Source organism: Cricetulus griseus, chromosome 6, assembly GCF_003668045.3.
Source record: "Cricetulus griseus strain 17A/GY chromosome 6, alternate assembly CriGri-PICRH-1.0, whole genome shotgun sequence".
Taxonomy (NCBI): domain Eukaryota; kingdom Metazoa; phylum Chordata; class Mammalia; order Rodentia; family Cricetidae; genus Cricetulus; species Cricetulus griseus.
The window spans coordinates 14,644,401-14,659,206 of NC_048599.1; the positions used below are offsets into that span (position 1 = coordinate 14,644,401).

General features: G+C 50.9%; 2 protein-coding genes and 1 pseudogene across 2 annotated transcripts; 1 reads left to right on the forward strand and 2 right to left on the reverse strand.

Annotated features, from left to right (window-relative positions):
* Window positions 1-1,732: 1,732 nt before the first annotated feature.
* Window positions 1,733-2,019, reverse strand: LOC113836482 (annotated as a pseudogene).
* Window positions 2,020-2,455: 436 nt separating this feature from the next.
* Tnnc2 (troponin C2, fast skeletal type) lies at window positions 2,456-6,347 on the forward strand. Its single transcript, XM_035446613.1, has 5 exons — window positions 2,456-5,241; window positions 5,334-5,477; window positions 5,564-5,678; window positions 5,841-5,977; window positions 6,179-6,347. The coding sequence occupies exons 1-5, from the start codon at window positions 5,232-5,234 to the stop codon at window positions 6,208-6,210; spliced, it is 438 nt and encodes a 145-aa protein (XP_035302504.1). The 5' UTR covers window positions 2,456-5,231; the 3' UTR covers window positions 6,211-6,347.
* A 5,127-nt stretch (window positions 6,348-11,474) lies between these two features.
* Window positions 11,475-14,181, reverse strand: Ube2c (ubiquitin conjugating enzyme E2 C). The gene is made up of 6 exons (XM_027423451.2): window positions 14,014-14,181; window positions 13,663-13,690; window positions 12,931-13,017; window positions 12,251-12,455; window positions 12,091-12,150; window positions 11,475-11,709 (listed from the first exon to the last, which is right to left on the reverse strand). Exons 1-6 carry the CDS (start codon window positions 14,112-14,114, stop codon window positions 11,648-11,650), a joined length of 543 nt encoding a protein of 180 aa, XP_027279252.1. The 5' UTR covers window positions 14,115-14,181; the 3' UTR covers window positions 11,475-11,647.
* Between the last annotated feature and the right edge of the window lie 625 nt (window positions 14,182-14,806).

The window sequence follows — 14,806 nt, forward strand, 5'->3', positions numbered from 1 at the left end:
AAAAGCTGAGGCACGAGAGTCATGAGTTCAAGGCCCACCTTGAAACATCCGCAGCAACTACACAAGCTGGAAGACATGAAGGGAGAAGAGCTGGTGTTTGTAACATCATGGAAAGAAATCTGGTGTGTCCAGTCAGGCAGGAAAGCCACATGCCTGCAATTGTGGCACTTGGGAGGCTGAGGCAGGAGGATGGCAAGTTAGAGGGCAACCTAAACTATGTTGTGAGGCCTTGTTTCAAAAAAAAAAAAAATCCTCCTACCACCCAAATAAGTGGGCCAGTGAGGTGGCTCAGTGGGCCCTCCAGGAAGCCTGACAACCCAAATCCAATTCCAGGGATCCACAAGGTGGAGGAAGAAAACCAACTCCTGCAAGTGGCATTTGAGTGTTTACGTGCACACAAATAAAACATAAAAGTTTTAAAAAGTGGTCCATCACCAGGTGGTGGTGGTGTACACCTTTAATCCCAGCATTTGGGAGGCAGAGGCAGAGGTAGGTGGATTTCTGTGAGTTCAGGGCCAGCCTGGTCTACAAAGCAAGTTCCAAGACAACTAGGACTATTGCACAGAGAAACCCTGCCTTTTTTTTTTTTTTTTTGAAACCCTATCTTCAAAACAAAACAAGTGGACCATCGCTTCCATGTAAACGGTGTCAGAGTTAGGAGTGCTCTGTGTGGTTTGGTATGTGTGTGTGGTGGTGGGGGGAGAGGTCATGTACTTGTATGTGTATGGAGGTCAAATATTGCCTGGTACTCATCCACTTAGCTAGACTGGGTTGGTCAGTGAGCACCAGGGGTCTACTAGTCTCCATTCCTGCCCTGTTACCCCTTCCATTGCTGGGCTGAGGGTCCCACATAGCTAATGAGACTCCTAACCCATATCTGGATGCTCGTGTGGCAAGTACTTTACAGACAGAGCCATCTCCCATCACCTTTTTCTATTTTTTCTGAGATGCACCCGAGGCTGGCATTAAACTCATTATTCCCTGCCTTCCTACCTCTACCTCCAGATTACAGTTACCACACTGGGTTTTGTTTGTTTGTTTTTATCATGATTGTCTGAGTGTGGGCTCACATGTGACGTTGTTCAAGTGTGGAGGTCAGAGGACAACTTTTGGAAGTAGTTTCTCTCCTTGAACCATATAGCAGGAGTGTAGGGGAGAAGGAATGCAGGAGGAAGTGATCTGTAAGCTGAGAAAGCTGTCAGGGAGCCTCTAGCACATGAAAACCCTGGCATTCCTAGAGGGTGGTGTTTGGGGCGGTGCTGAAGTCCGGCTAGAGTGGAGCAGCATGCAAGGTGAGAGGAGAGAGTGGAGTGTTTGGCTGCACTTGGGACCTCGGTTCTTATCGTTTCACCAAATAAACATAGGAATGAATTAGTGATAGGTGGTTGCTAATGGTTGGGTTGCCTTCCTTCTGTTGCAGACAAGTGATCCCAGTGTGCGTTATCCAAGTTGGACTCCCCTGAGTGTCACGTCTTGATCCTCTGCCTGGCAGGGGGAGGCCTTATTTAGCCTGGCCTAGCTCTTCTGAGCTTTCTTTGGAATGTCTATATATAGGGAAGAGGGCAGCCCAGTTGCCACTGTCCATCTGCCTTCCTTGGTGTCTGGTCCACCCTTCCCTGGCCCCAGATTTAGTTGTCTCCATGTTCTTTCTGTTGATTTAGCAACTGTCCATGAGCCTTGACTACCTCATCACTCAGCCTGGATCCTGTGGATTCTTTTTTTTTTTTTTTTAAACAATACAAATGCTTTATTCAATAGTTGCAGGTCATCATGGGCCAAGTGGTGGATATCCAGAACCCAGCAGCAAGGTCAGCGTAATCTCCGAGCCTCTCTTTCTGACTCCAATAGGGTGAGCACATCACCTTCCCGAACAGGGCCTTTGCTGTTCCGAATGGTAGAGCGGCTGGTGTCATCCATAAATTCCACTCACACATGTGTGCACTGTCCCTGCAAACCAGTCCTGCCCAGCACTTTGGTTACCCTAGCCAGCTTGATGGGCTGCATGCGACTCGTGTCCATGAGGGCTACGATCCAGCAGAGAGCAATCCTGTGGATTCTTAGAGTGTGTTCTCTTTGGATTCCTTCTGCCCCCACCTTCACTCTACAGAGGTTCAGGAAAGGGCTAGCTGTCCTCTTTCATGTTTTTATAAGTATATGTGTATTTACAAATATTTAATGTCTGAACTTTACATTCCACACCCCAGGGATTTCACAATAGAAATAAGTATTGAATAACTACATTGGTAAATGAGTGCTTTGTTCATAGAAATGATGCCTCCCATGCTGGAGAAGCAGCTCCTGTCTTGAAAAACAAAAAACAAAACAAAAAAGAATTGCCAGGGCTCAGTGGTTAAGAACACTTGCTGCTCTCCCAGAAGATCTTGGTTCAATTCTCAGCAACCACGAGGTAGCTCCCAACTGTGGGATCTGATGCCTTCTTCTGGTCTCTTTGGGCACCAGGCATGCACACAGTGCACAGACATACATACTAACACCACACCCACACACATTTAAAAATTAAGTTTTAAGAGAATCACCAAGGTCGGGGATGTAGTTCAGCTGGTCACCAAAGGCCGTGCATGTGGCTCAGTTGGTATAGTAGCATATACAAAGCCCTGGCTTGGATTCGCAGCACTGCATAAATCTATCATGCTTACAGTCTCAGGGATTTGGAAGATTAAGGATTGCTCGAGCCCAGGAGTTAGAGACCACCTCAGTTGACAGTGGAGACTCTGTTGCAAAATCAATCAAAGGACTTAAACAGGGCTTAGTGGCATATGCCTTTAGATCACAGCAATCTGGAGATGGAGGAGGGGCATTAGAACTTCAATGTTATTCAGGGCCAGCCTGGGATACATGAGATCTGGCCTCCCAACGGTGGAAAGGAATTCCTCTGAAGACCTGTGTGGCTTACAAAGCCCTCTAGTCAGAAGGGGGTAATAATAGTTACCACCTCACAGGATGAACACCAGATGAGATCATGAGCCTGGATGCTCTGCATACTGTGGACACATGTGGGAGCCCAGTAAGTAGTGGCCTAGGTATCCCTCACCCCTTGGGCCAAGCATCAGCCCAGGCCCCTAGCACAAGCTAGGTGACATATTCATCTGGGCTCACATTCGCCCTTTCTCTCTTGGAGAAATGTGTGCTTTGAGGAGCCTCACCATGCACCCACCATCAATGGCTCAGAGGCACAACTTCGTCCTGAGTTTTGCACTTCAAGCCTGGGCTCCTCCTATTCCATCCAGTTCCACTATGCTGTCTCTATTCTGAACATCCCCTCCCATCTTGGGGCAAATGTACTGGGGGATGGGAGCGTCCTAAGACAGTGGAGCAGGGCAGGCCCTTCTCCTAGGAATCTAGGAGGACGTCAGAGCTAACCACCTGCTCAGAAGCTTAAATTTCCCTGCAGAGGCCCTTGGCTAAATTAGGTAATGGGCTAGGACTCTGGCAGGGGTGGGGCTTGCTGACCCCTGGATCTGATTGGTCAGGGTATCCAGTTCTGGGGAGCAGGGAGGAGGGAAGATAGGATGCCCCTACAAATCCCGGGGGCTAGAGAGATCTAGAGCACCTTTGGGTGGTGGAGTGCAAAGGAGACGGCGCAGTGCAGAGGAGTCCCTGTAACCAGCAACCATGGTAAGGACATGAGGGGACTTCACTCTTTTGTTCACAGGCTGCTTCTGGGCCTCTTTCAGTCCTAGAACCAGGTGTTCTGTGGGCAGCAATGTGGACATCTGAAGGTGGAAGATAAGGGTTGCTGGAACCCAAGTCCTGTGGGGACATCCTGGGAAGGCTGTGACTTTTCTTGCATGGGGAGAGCTGGTCAAGATGTTTCAGGAACTGATCCTCAAGGCTGTGACATCCTGGCCACCTTCTAAGGCTTGAGATGGTGCTATTCTATAGCCAGGGTTGTGTGGAAAGGGTCTCAGCTTGTCTACTTCATAAAAGGGATGGAGACCTTGAGGGCAGGAAAAAGTCACCCAGCAAGGCAGAGGCAGTGTTGGCTTCCTAGGCCCAGCTGAACCTGTGGCAGCCAGAGAAGACAGGCTTCCTTGGACGACGGGAGGTCTGTGGGGCCTGCAGCCAACCCCGGTACAGGCCTGTGAGAATCCTGAGGATGATGGGGAGTAGGAGTGTGTGACAGGCCATGGTTAGAGGCCCTGACCGTCCACAGAGGACTGCCATCTTCTTCTGAGATCCTCCTTCCCCCTTCACTTGAAGGAGTAATTGGACTCCAGGGACCAGCTGCCATTGCCCATGCCCAACTAAAAATAGCCTACCCTCCTGGATCAGGCCAAGGGGTGGAGGAGGCAAGAAGGACCTGGGCCAGCTGGCTGAAGAATGCCTGGGGACTTAATCACCCCTTCCTTACCACCAGGTCACCAAAGCCCTGACCTGGATGGCCTGGCTTGCCTGTGACCTGGAAAAGTCCACAGAAACCTTCTTTTCAGAGACACATGTCAACTTATGCACATGTGAGCCCAATACTCAGGAGGCAGAGTCAGGAGAATGGAGAACTCGAGGCAAGCTACTTTCACATCATGAGTTCCAGGCCAACCTGAGCTGCGTAGCAAGACTGTCTAAAAACCAAAACGCTGAAACAGAACAAACTTTCCTTATGTCCACACCAAGGCAAGGCCCCATCACATTTGACATGGTATTTACTCCAATGACCAAGTGTGAAATTTCACCTCTGCAAATCTTTTAAGGCGAAGCTGCCCGTGTCTTCTTGCGGTCTCAGCCTCTGAGCACTTAGCTGGTGTTCTGTGACCCTACATTCCATCATTTAGTTCAGGACAAGTATTCATGGCCACCAGTCAAGCACCAAGCAGCATTAAGAGATAGGTGGAAACTGGAAAGTCACCCAGTGCTAACATATCCTAAACCTTTTACCACCCCTGGCATCCTATTAATTCCACAAAGCAGCCCAGGAAGCATGACTTGCCACAGGTCACCACTGGGATGGGGGTTTCTTGGCTTGACTCTCAGAGGATAGAAAAGTGATAAAACTATGGGGCATAATCTGTGTCCCATCTCCTCAGCACTGGGGGTGGGCACTGAGGGGGCACCTGGGAGGTGCAGCAGGAGGGCCCAGGGGCACTTCCTGACAAGCCGAGGCGAATGAGGAGAATGAAACTGAGGTGAGAATCTGCCCTTCTGTACTCTGATTCTCTCTTTGTTTTCTCCAGACGGACCAACAGGCTGAGGCCAGGTCCTACCTCAGCGAGGAGATGATCGCTGGTGAGTGAGAGTGGGTCATTGGGGGAGAGAACAGGTGTGAGGCTGACGATCCAACTGGCCGCACTCATCCCTCTCCGCTTCTCCCCTGCTAGAGTTCAAGGCTGCCTTTGACATGTTTGATGCTGATGGTGGTGGGGACATCAGCGTTAAAGAGCTGGGCACCGTGATGAGGATGCTAGGGCAGACACCCACCAAAGAGGAACTGGATGCCATCATTGAGGAGGTGGACGAGGATGGTGAGTGAGCTGGGCCCTCCAGGCAGGGGGCTGTGGGGGAGACGCTCAGTGCGCGCTGGGCTAAGTGTCACGCCCGATCCCCACAGGCAGCGGCACCATCGACTTTGAGGAGTTCTTGGTCATGATGGTGCGCCAGATGAAAGAGGATGCGAAGGGGAAGAGCGAAGAGGAGCTGGCAGAGTGTTTCCGCATCTTTGACAGGTGCGGGTGGCTTCAGGGATCACGGGCTTGGGAGCAGATGGAGCCTGCTGGCCTGAAGCGAAGGAGCAGGCTGGCCAGGGTCAGGGTGTGAGCTGAGGCGTCAGGCATGGCTCCAACAATTCACCGGTTCCGCCTGTCCTGCTCTGTCCCCTTCCCCCAAAGGAACGCAGACGGCTACATTGATGCTGAGGAGCTGGCTGAGATTTTCCGGGCTTCTGGGGAGCACGTGACAGATGAGGAAATCGAATCCCTGATGAAGGACGGAGATAAGAACAACGATGGCCGCATTGACTTCGATGGTGAGAGCCCGCGGATGCTCTTAGCTTTGTAGATGGGGTTGGGCTAAGCTAAGCTCCTTCCCGCTCTCCTGAGGGCCCGCAGGGTGCTCCCGCAGCTTAGTGCAGTTTAGCGAGCAGGCAACCCTCTGCGAGCCGGGCGCCCAGGCCGTATCTCTGCACCCGGAGTGGTGTCCCTGACCTCGTCCCTCTTTTTCTCCGCAGAGTTCCTGAAGATGATGGAGGGCGTCCAGTAAGGAGCCGGCCTTTGCTTCCACCCAGATCGCAGGTCCCCCGGGCGTGGACAACTCCACCCTTGCCTTCCCCGCCCCTCCAGGGAAGGGTCGCTCCTTCGGGCTTTGTGGCTGGAAGGAATAAAAGCTGACAATGCAAAGCTGGCCTGACTGACAGGGGAGTGAGTGGTTGAGGGCAAGGGATCTTAGGGTCGCCTGGCTGGCTTGGCGCCCAGAGAGTTCCCGGGAGCGGCGGTATATGAAAAGGAACTGGGCCATGCGAGCCCGAGGCCCCGGCTGTGGAGTGCTGGGCGGTGCTCCACCGGCTGGCTCTACAGGTCCGCGGCTAACACGCAGCTGGCGCTGGCTGCGCGGCTTGGCAAGTGGGCCGCGGTTGTCCCTGGCGCTGGTGGAGGGGAGCAGCAGGACGAGCTGGCTGCGCGGCGAGCACAGGATCCTGGGATGGGTAGGGCGAAGGTGTGTTTCGGAAGTTGGAACCTGGGAGCAGGCAACGCTTTTTTTCTCCACCATTTCTGGAAACTCTTGGGTCTTGGGTGTAGTTCACACTGTGCAGGCCCCTCCTGAGAGGAGGAGTCCATCCATCCATCCCAGACAGCTGCACGCAAACCTGGAAGAGGGCGACTGCTTTGGTTCCCCATCTCCCTCCCTTCAGCCCCCTCCATTGCGCTCCAGAGGGCCAAGGGCATGACCTAGCTAAGATGGAACCCTACCCCGAAGTAGGGTGAAGTTCTCACTCCCAGAATGCCTTACCCCTTCTTAGGAACCTGGCAGATTCGTCAACCCACAAGCCTAGGCTCAGATACCGTCTCTAACCTGGATTTCAGGCCCCACTGCTTCACTCAGGGCCGTTAACCTTCGCTACCACTCAACTGCTAAGAGCTATCTGAATGCATAGTACATTAGCCTGGGAGTCAGGTTCTTGGGTTTGAGTCTTCACTGCCTGTGACAAATTCAACCTCTTTGTGACTCAGTTTCCTTATCTGTAAAATGATAATAGGAGATCTAGAATACTTGTGTGCAAAATGCTTAGAACAGCTCCTGACACATAGCAAGCATCATTTAATAATGCTCGCACTTACTTGGTTCTGGAGATGGGGCCCAGATGCATGCTAGGCCAGTGAGGGGTCACGGACCTACATCTGTACTCCGTTCCATTGCAAACAGCGTCTACTCCGTTCCATTGCAAACAGCGTCTACTCCGTTCCATTGCATACAGTGTCTACTCCGTTCCATTGCACACAGCGTCTACTCCGTTCCATTGCATACAGCGTCTACTCCGTTCCATTGTATACAGCATATGTACCTTTTGCTATTATTAAGATCACCCTTGTGGGGTTAATCCCAGCACTCAGGAGGCAGATGCAGGTGGATCTCTGTGAGTTCGAGGCCAGCCTGGTCTCCAGAGTGAGTTCCAAGACAGGCTTCAAAACTACACAGAGAACCAAGTCTCAATTGCCCCCTCCCCCCAAAAAATCACCCTTACTGCCGTTTTTATTTATTTTTATTTATTTTTTTGAGACAGGATCTCTCCACATAACCCTGGCTAGCCTGAAACTCACTCTGTAGACCAAGCTGGCCCCAAACTCACAGAGATCCTCCTGCTTCTGCCTCCTGAGTGCTGGGATTAAAGGTGTGCGCCACCATCCTCCTCCTGCCACTGTACGTGAAACCCTGAACTTTGTAGTTATTTATACATTACTACAGGAGTACATTACTACAGTTATTTATTCATTACCACCCTTTCCATCCCTGCCCTGCCTTCTACCCCTGCAGAAACATTTTTATTCTTTTAGATTTATGTGTGTAAATGTTTTACCTGCATGTATGTCTGTGCACCACATGGATGCCTGGTGTCTGAGGAGGCCAGAAGAGGGTATGAATCCCCTGGAACTGGAGTTACAGAGGGTTGTGAACCACCATGTGGGTGCTGGGAACTGAACCCAGGACCTCTTCAAGAGCACAAGTGCCCTTAACCACTGAGCCATCTACCCAGCCCCTCCACTTAATTTTTTAAAATTAGATTTATGTCACATGTGTTTGCTGGTGAGTACCCATGCTATGGCATATATGTAGAGAGGTCAGAGGACAGTTTTTGGGAGTCCTTTTCTCTTTGCCTCATGTGTGGTCTGGGATTGAACTCAGGCTGTCAGGCTTGCCAGTCAGCACCTTCCAGTTCCTCTCCCCCTTTTGTTCCATTCACAGACCTCCCAATCCACACCAGTGCTGGTGTTAGAAATGTTTATTAAGTGCCTACTATGTGCTTCGTCACTGCCCATTCAGCCTTGTAACTCAAGACAGCCTGGTTCTTGAAAACAGTTAAGATCTTCCTGTCTCTAAACTGCAGTTGGATCTTTCTTCCTCCATCTTTTGATTTTTTTTTTTTTAAAGATTTATTTATTATACATACAGTGTTCTGCCTGCATGTCTTCCTGCAGGCCAGAAGAGGGCACCAGATCTCATTATATAGATGGTTGTGAGCCAACATGTAGTTGCTGGGAATTGAACTCAGGACCTCTGGAAGAGCAGTCAGTGCTCTTAACTTCTGAGCCATCTCACCAGCCCCCTTCTTTTGGTTTTTGAGACAGCTTTGTAGACCAAGCTGACCTCGAACTCACAGAGATCCATCTGTCTCTGCCTCTGGAGTGCTGGGATTAAAGGCGTGCACTGCCTCCTCCCAACTTTAATATTTTTCTTTTTTAAGAGGATCTTTCTAGCCAGGTGTTGGTAGAGCATGCCTTTAATCCCAGCAGAGGAAGGCAGAGGCCACTCGGGAGGCAGAGGAAGGTGGATCTCTGTGAGTTCAAGACCAGCCTGGTCTACAAGAGCTAGTTCCAGGACAGCCTCCAAAACCACAGAGAAACCCTGTCTTGAAAAAAAACCAAAAGAAAAAAAAAAAAAAAAAAAAAAAAAAGAGGATCTTTCTAAACCGGTCTCACTACATCACTGCTGTACCTAAGGCTTCTTCAGCTTTTGTTGTCTTCAAGATGAATCTCAAGCAGCTGCCCCTTCCCCCTCCTCCCTGCAGTCCTGGGGACTGAACCTAGGTTCTCTAGTGTGGTAACAGGCATTTTGCCTTGGCTGCAAGCCCTGGGAGAGCAGCCACCCAGCTACCTTAGCAGCCAGAACTCCTCCCAGTGGGCACACCCCAGGAGTGTTTGCATCCCAAGAAACACCCTCCCTTTCTTCCCACGATAGCATTCTAAACTCTACAGCATTGGAGACTGAGTCCTCTAATCTTATTTATTTATTTATTTGAGACAGGGTTTCTCTGCATAGCCTTGGCTGTCCTGGAACTCAGCTTTGTAGACCAGGCTGGCCTCAACTCAGAGATCCTCCTGCGTCTGCTGGGATTACAGATGTGTGCCACAATACCTGGCTTCTTCTTTTAGCAATCCCATTAGTAAACAATTTTATTGTGTGACACACTGTAGTTGGCATGTGGAGGGCAGAGAATGGCTGTGTGGTGTTGGTTCTCTCCTTTCACCTTTACGTGGGTTCTGGGGACCCACAGGCCACAAGGCTTGCTTAACCTACTTATTTGGTCCTTAAATAGTTACAACTCTGGACCCTTGTGACAGGGTAGGTCAGCTGACCATGTAGAGGACTAAACATTATCATAAGGACCACCTGTCCCAGCTTTTCTAGGCAGACCAAATACAGCCACTTCAGCATTTATCTGGAACTGATTTAGTGCAGGTTTCTGAGCTGTCCTGTTCTCAGGCATCCTCTTTAAATCTGTTCTAGGTCGCACCTGTGCTGTTTCCAGGACCACACCTTTTTTCTTTGCTAGAATTTCAGGCATGTCTCATCATGTTGGATTTATCTTTGTGTGTGTGAGAGATAGGGCCTTGATAATATACTTTTGCCTTAGAATGCTATATAGACTTGACTGGTCTTGATCTTTTTTTTTTTCTCAAGACAGGGTTTCTCTGTGGCTGTCCTGGAACTAGCTCTTATAGACCAGGCTGTCTCAAACTCACAAAGATCTGTCTGTCTCTGCCTCCCGAGTGCTGGGATTACAGGGGAGTCACTGCCAGCACCTATTTCAGTTTCCCTTCCCTTTTCTAGACAGGGTATATCTTAGACTGGCCTCAAATGATAAAGTCCAGGATGATCTTGAACATTTGGTTTTTTGAGACAGGGTTTCTCTGTGGCTTTGGAGGCTGTCCTGGAACTAGCTCTTGTAGACCGGGCTGGTCTCGAACTCATAGAGATCTGAGCCTCTGCCTCCCAAGTGCTGGGATTAAAGGCATGTGCCACCACAGCCTGACCAATCTTGAATTTTTGATTCTCCTGCCTGTACTTCCTGGAGTGCTGGGGTTACAGGCAAACACTAGGTTAATGTGGTTCTGGGGACTGAACACAAAGTCTAATGCATGATAGACAAGCACTCTTCCAACTGAACGACAGCCTTTGCTGATCACCTTCTTAACTAGACCACAGCAAGAGTAGCTGGGGCCCACCAGAAATGCAACCTCCTGCTGCCCCTCCCAAGGGAAGTCGTATTTTAACAAGACCCCAAGCAGGTTTGTCCATATTTTGATTGATAAAGCTCTATGCCCAAGAGAAACACTAAGAATACTAGTTTCTGAACTAGTTTCACATGTGGCTGTAGGGAAGGTCCCAGGACTGAGCACGGGCTAACAGTAGTTAACAGACCAGACCTGTCTCTTTCCACAGGCCTGTACAACCAGCTGCTTGCAGAGCTGACAACTTAGGCAAGGTTTGTCACCTCATGGAGATGGAGCAGGAACCATCTGTGGGAGACTTGGGTCCAGAGCTCAGTCTTTTCCGGAGCTTTGGCCTGCTGTAGGGCAACCTGAACACCTCCTCCCATTTAACATGTTAGAAAGTGGGTGTCTAGTGCTCCCTCTCTCTTACAGATTCCTGAGCTAAAGGGTCTGGTTTAACCTCATCTGTAACCCAACAGTCACTGTACATGCTGTATGTAACTCCTCACAAATGGACATTATTTCTGGTGCTGGAATTGAACTCACGACTTCACAGGTCTTAAACATGCTCTCTGCCAGGGATCTATACCTTTGGGGAAATACATGAAGAATGTATGCGGCATGATAAACTAAGACACAAGGTAGCATCCTAGTGAGTGACCACTGGGCCCCATTGTCTATCAGCTGCTTCCAACCCTGTAAGGAACAGGCCAATATCCAGATGTTAAGTTAGCCCCCCTCTTGTTCCGAGTACCTCTGGCTGAGGATAACTCTGAGACAGCAATTTATACAAAAATAATCAACTCTGAGGCAGCAATCTGTACAAAAACAATCAATGTGTATTTATTTAATATACATTGTAAGGGCTCAAATAGACTTAATTTAAAAAAACAAATAAAACAAAAATAACACCACAGCTTAGAAACCAAGGAAAGGACAGACCATCTAAGAAAAAAAAGACGACACAAAAGAGAGGCTGGACATCTTGGTCAAGGGTCTTCTTGACTGCAGACCTGCTTTGAATAGGTTTCCTGCAGGTACTTCTTAAATGCTGGAAGAGAGCAGCAGGTTTCAGGCGAGTGATGGGATAGATGGGGAGGCTGGCAGGGCATTCTCCCTGCAAAGTAGACCCCCCTCTCCCAGTTGCTCTCTAGTTGGCTCCTTTACAGACTTGTTCCCCGAGTCCAGGAAAGGAACAGGAGACAGGGTTTCTCTGTGTAGCCCTGACTGTCCTGGAGCTCTCTGCAGACCAGGCTGGCCTCGAACTGAACTCAGATCCACCTGCCTCTTCGTGTACCACCACCAGGATCAGAGAAACATTCTATCCAAAGATCCCTTTATCTGTTTGAGTATGGGATCAGCAGCAGGGCAGATGCAGACGGAGTCCAGTGCAGACCCCCAGAGTCCCTTTGGAGGCCAGAGAAGGACCTACCTGTGGGGTTTTTCCAGAGCTCAGCAGCATGTGTGTTCAAAGGGCTCTCGATGTTGGGTTCTGTGGATGGAGTGAGAATAGTCAGGGGGACAGATAGAGGCTGACTCGGGGCCGTGACCAACAGCCCTGGAGTGCAGGAGTGAGTGGTCTCTGGAGTTACCTCCTAGCAGACTCTGGATGGACAGCAGGATGGTCCTGACATCATACAGTGCGGACCACTTATCCTTGAGGATGTCCAGGCAGATGTTGCCCTGGGTGTCCACGTTGGGGTGGTAGCAGGGTGTGAGGAACTTGACGGTGGGTGCGTTGTAAGGGTAGCCACTGGGGAACTCTAGTGAGAGTTTATACCTCAGGTCTTCATATACCTGGCATTTGGGGAAATAAGGGCAGAGTTAAGTCCCCTGCTCACCCTCCCATCCCACGCCTCCAGCCCCACATTCATTCACTCCCCAAATAAGAGTCTGAATCCGGCCAGCAGACAATGTGTGAAGTTGGTCCTAGTACCTTCTTCCTATCAGGGGGTTATCAGTGACCTTTCGGTCAAAAGATTGAGACTTGGCATCCTGAGGGCCACCAGAATAGTTCAATTAGTATCTTAGTCAAGGTTGGCTCAGATCCAATCTCTGACTTAAATCCAGATCTGCAGCAAAGGGCAGCTGCTTGTGGCCCCCCTCCACTGCACCATGGTCTAGAGGAAAGAGCCCTTCCCATGGCACTCAAAGCAAATGGCCACAGGGCTCAGGCATGTGTGCAGGCCCAGGGAACTGAAGCCAGCCTAGCACTTGGAGATCACCTCCTCTGCCACACTCAAAGTGACACCCGCTCCCACAGCATACTCACTGTGCCGGCTGCTCCATGGATGGTCCCCACCCATTTGAACAGGTTGTCTGATTCAGGGAAGGCGGAAATCCCTTTGTCACCAGACATCTGGGGGGAGAAAACACCCAACTGCAGGATTCCAGAGTGCGCTTTCAGGCATAGCAAAGTCGATCACTGGGTGAGCCTGCCCGATATAGTCAGGTCCTAAACAGAGCAGCTAGAGCCAAATCACAGGTTGCTCACTAGGCTAGGAGGAAGGGTTGGTACAGGAAAGCACATGGTATTCAATTTGTTTGTTTGGAGCCTGTCCTGGAACTCCATCTGTAGACCAAGCTGGCCTTGAACTCAAAGATCTGCCTGCCTCTGTCTCCTGTGAGTGCTGGGATTAAAGGCGACCACAGCCCGGACTGAATTAAATGTTTAGTATGGCATTAGAACTTGTGGATTGACATTTGGGGTAATGCAGCAAAGGACCACCAGAAGAAGGAATTCCAAGGTCTGATGGGACTAGAAATTTCAAGAAGGGTGGGGATGGGTGAGGTTAGAGCTGGGGCCCAAAGGAAGATAGGGGTGAGCCCAGATAAGCCTCCTATGATGGCGAAGGTGGCTGCTGTAATCAAGTAAGGGTGGGTGTTCAAAGGATTGCCCACAAGAGAGTAAATTACACCCATCGGATTAGCAAGGAGCCTGAAGTAGGAAAGAAGGCTCCGGATAACTGGGTGGGGGATGGGATGGTGGGCCAATCGATCTTACCATGAGGGTCATCAGCTCTTGCTGTAGCCTGCAAAGAGAAGTAAGGGTCATTTGGGGGCATGGGTGCTGCCGAGGTGCTACATCACCTCCCACCCAACTATCCTGAGGAGCTGTCATGGAGGCCTCGTCCCTCCTTCAAAGGCAGGCTAAGCTGGGACACACTCGTCATGCACAGGAGGACCGGGTGAACCTCCTGCTGCATGTTGACCTCAGCGCTCCTAGGGCGTCTTCTGAGAGTCTACTGGCAGCGCCACCAGCCTTTCATGTCCTGCGTTTCTGGTGCCCCTCATGTGTCCCAAGTCTCACCGGCTCCTGGGGGTGAGGCTCCGGGGTGACCTCCGCACCACTCACCTCTTGCCCACAGGGCCCCGGGCTGCGCCCCCGCTGGGCTCGGCTCCCTTGCGAACGGCTGCGACGCTGGCGGCGGCTGGGTCGCGGTTTTGCGAGGCCATCCCGGGAGCGCTGGCACCGTAGCAGAAGTGCGGAGACGAAAGAGCAACTGCGGGGCTGCGGGCCGCCGCCCGCGTTTGAATCGCAACCCTCCCGCAGCGCCAGCCAATCACAGACTCGCTTGGGTTTGATCCAGCCAATGGGACGCCCCGGAGCGCTCTGCTTCTGCGCAACCGCTGGGCCACCCAGTTACGCGCTGCGATTGGACGGCGGGGGACTAACTCCAGGCAGCCGATTGGAGGAAAAGGCTGCCATTAACTAACGAACTGGTAGCGGATTGGTGGCCTTTGGACGACGCCAACCATTAAAGGGTCAAGGAATCGCCCACGTGCACCCCTCCCCCCGCGGGTTTTTTCGGGACTCGGACTCCTGTCGCTGTCCTGTAATTAGGCTGCGCAGCCAGGTATGAACTTGACTTCTTGATCCCCCCCTGGCCTTCACTTCCTAAGTGATGAGGTTATACGAAAGAGTGCACCGCATGTCCGGCAGTGATTGGACCTCTGTCCAAACCCTTGGGCCTTCAGGCACACACCCAGCAGGCATCATCTCTTCCGGAAAAGGGTGTCTAAGAGCTTGACATTTTTGTCTCCCTCAAGCTGGAAATCTTTTCCCCTCACCCTGTTAAGTCCCTTCTGTTTGGGTCCCAAGAACTTTTAAAAAGCCCAGGAAGGTAGGTGAACCTAAGGCTGCAAGT

Coding starts and splice junctions, on each gene's coding strand:
- Tnnc2 (XM_035446613.1), top strand. Junction 5,478..5,563: donor TGAGGAGGTGGACGAGGATG/GTGAGTGAGCTG, acceptor CGATCCCCACAG/GCAGCGGCACCATCGACTTT. Junction 5,978..6,178: donor TGGCCGCATTGACTTCGATG/GTGAGAGCCCGC, acceptor TTTTCTCCGCAG/AGTTCCTGAAGATGATGGAG.
- Ube2c (XM_027423451.2), bottom strand. CDS start 14,114: ATGGCCTCGCAAAACCGCGACCCAGCCGCCGCCAGCGTCGCAGCCGTT. Junction 13,018..13,662: donor AAGAGCTGATGACCCTCATG/GTAAGATCGATT, acceptor TTCTCCCCCCAG/ATGTCTGGTGACAAAGGGAT. Junction 12,456..12,930: donor TCCATGGAGCAGCCGGCACA/GTGAGTATGCTG, acceptor CCCAAATGCCAG/GTATATGAAGACCTGAGGTA.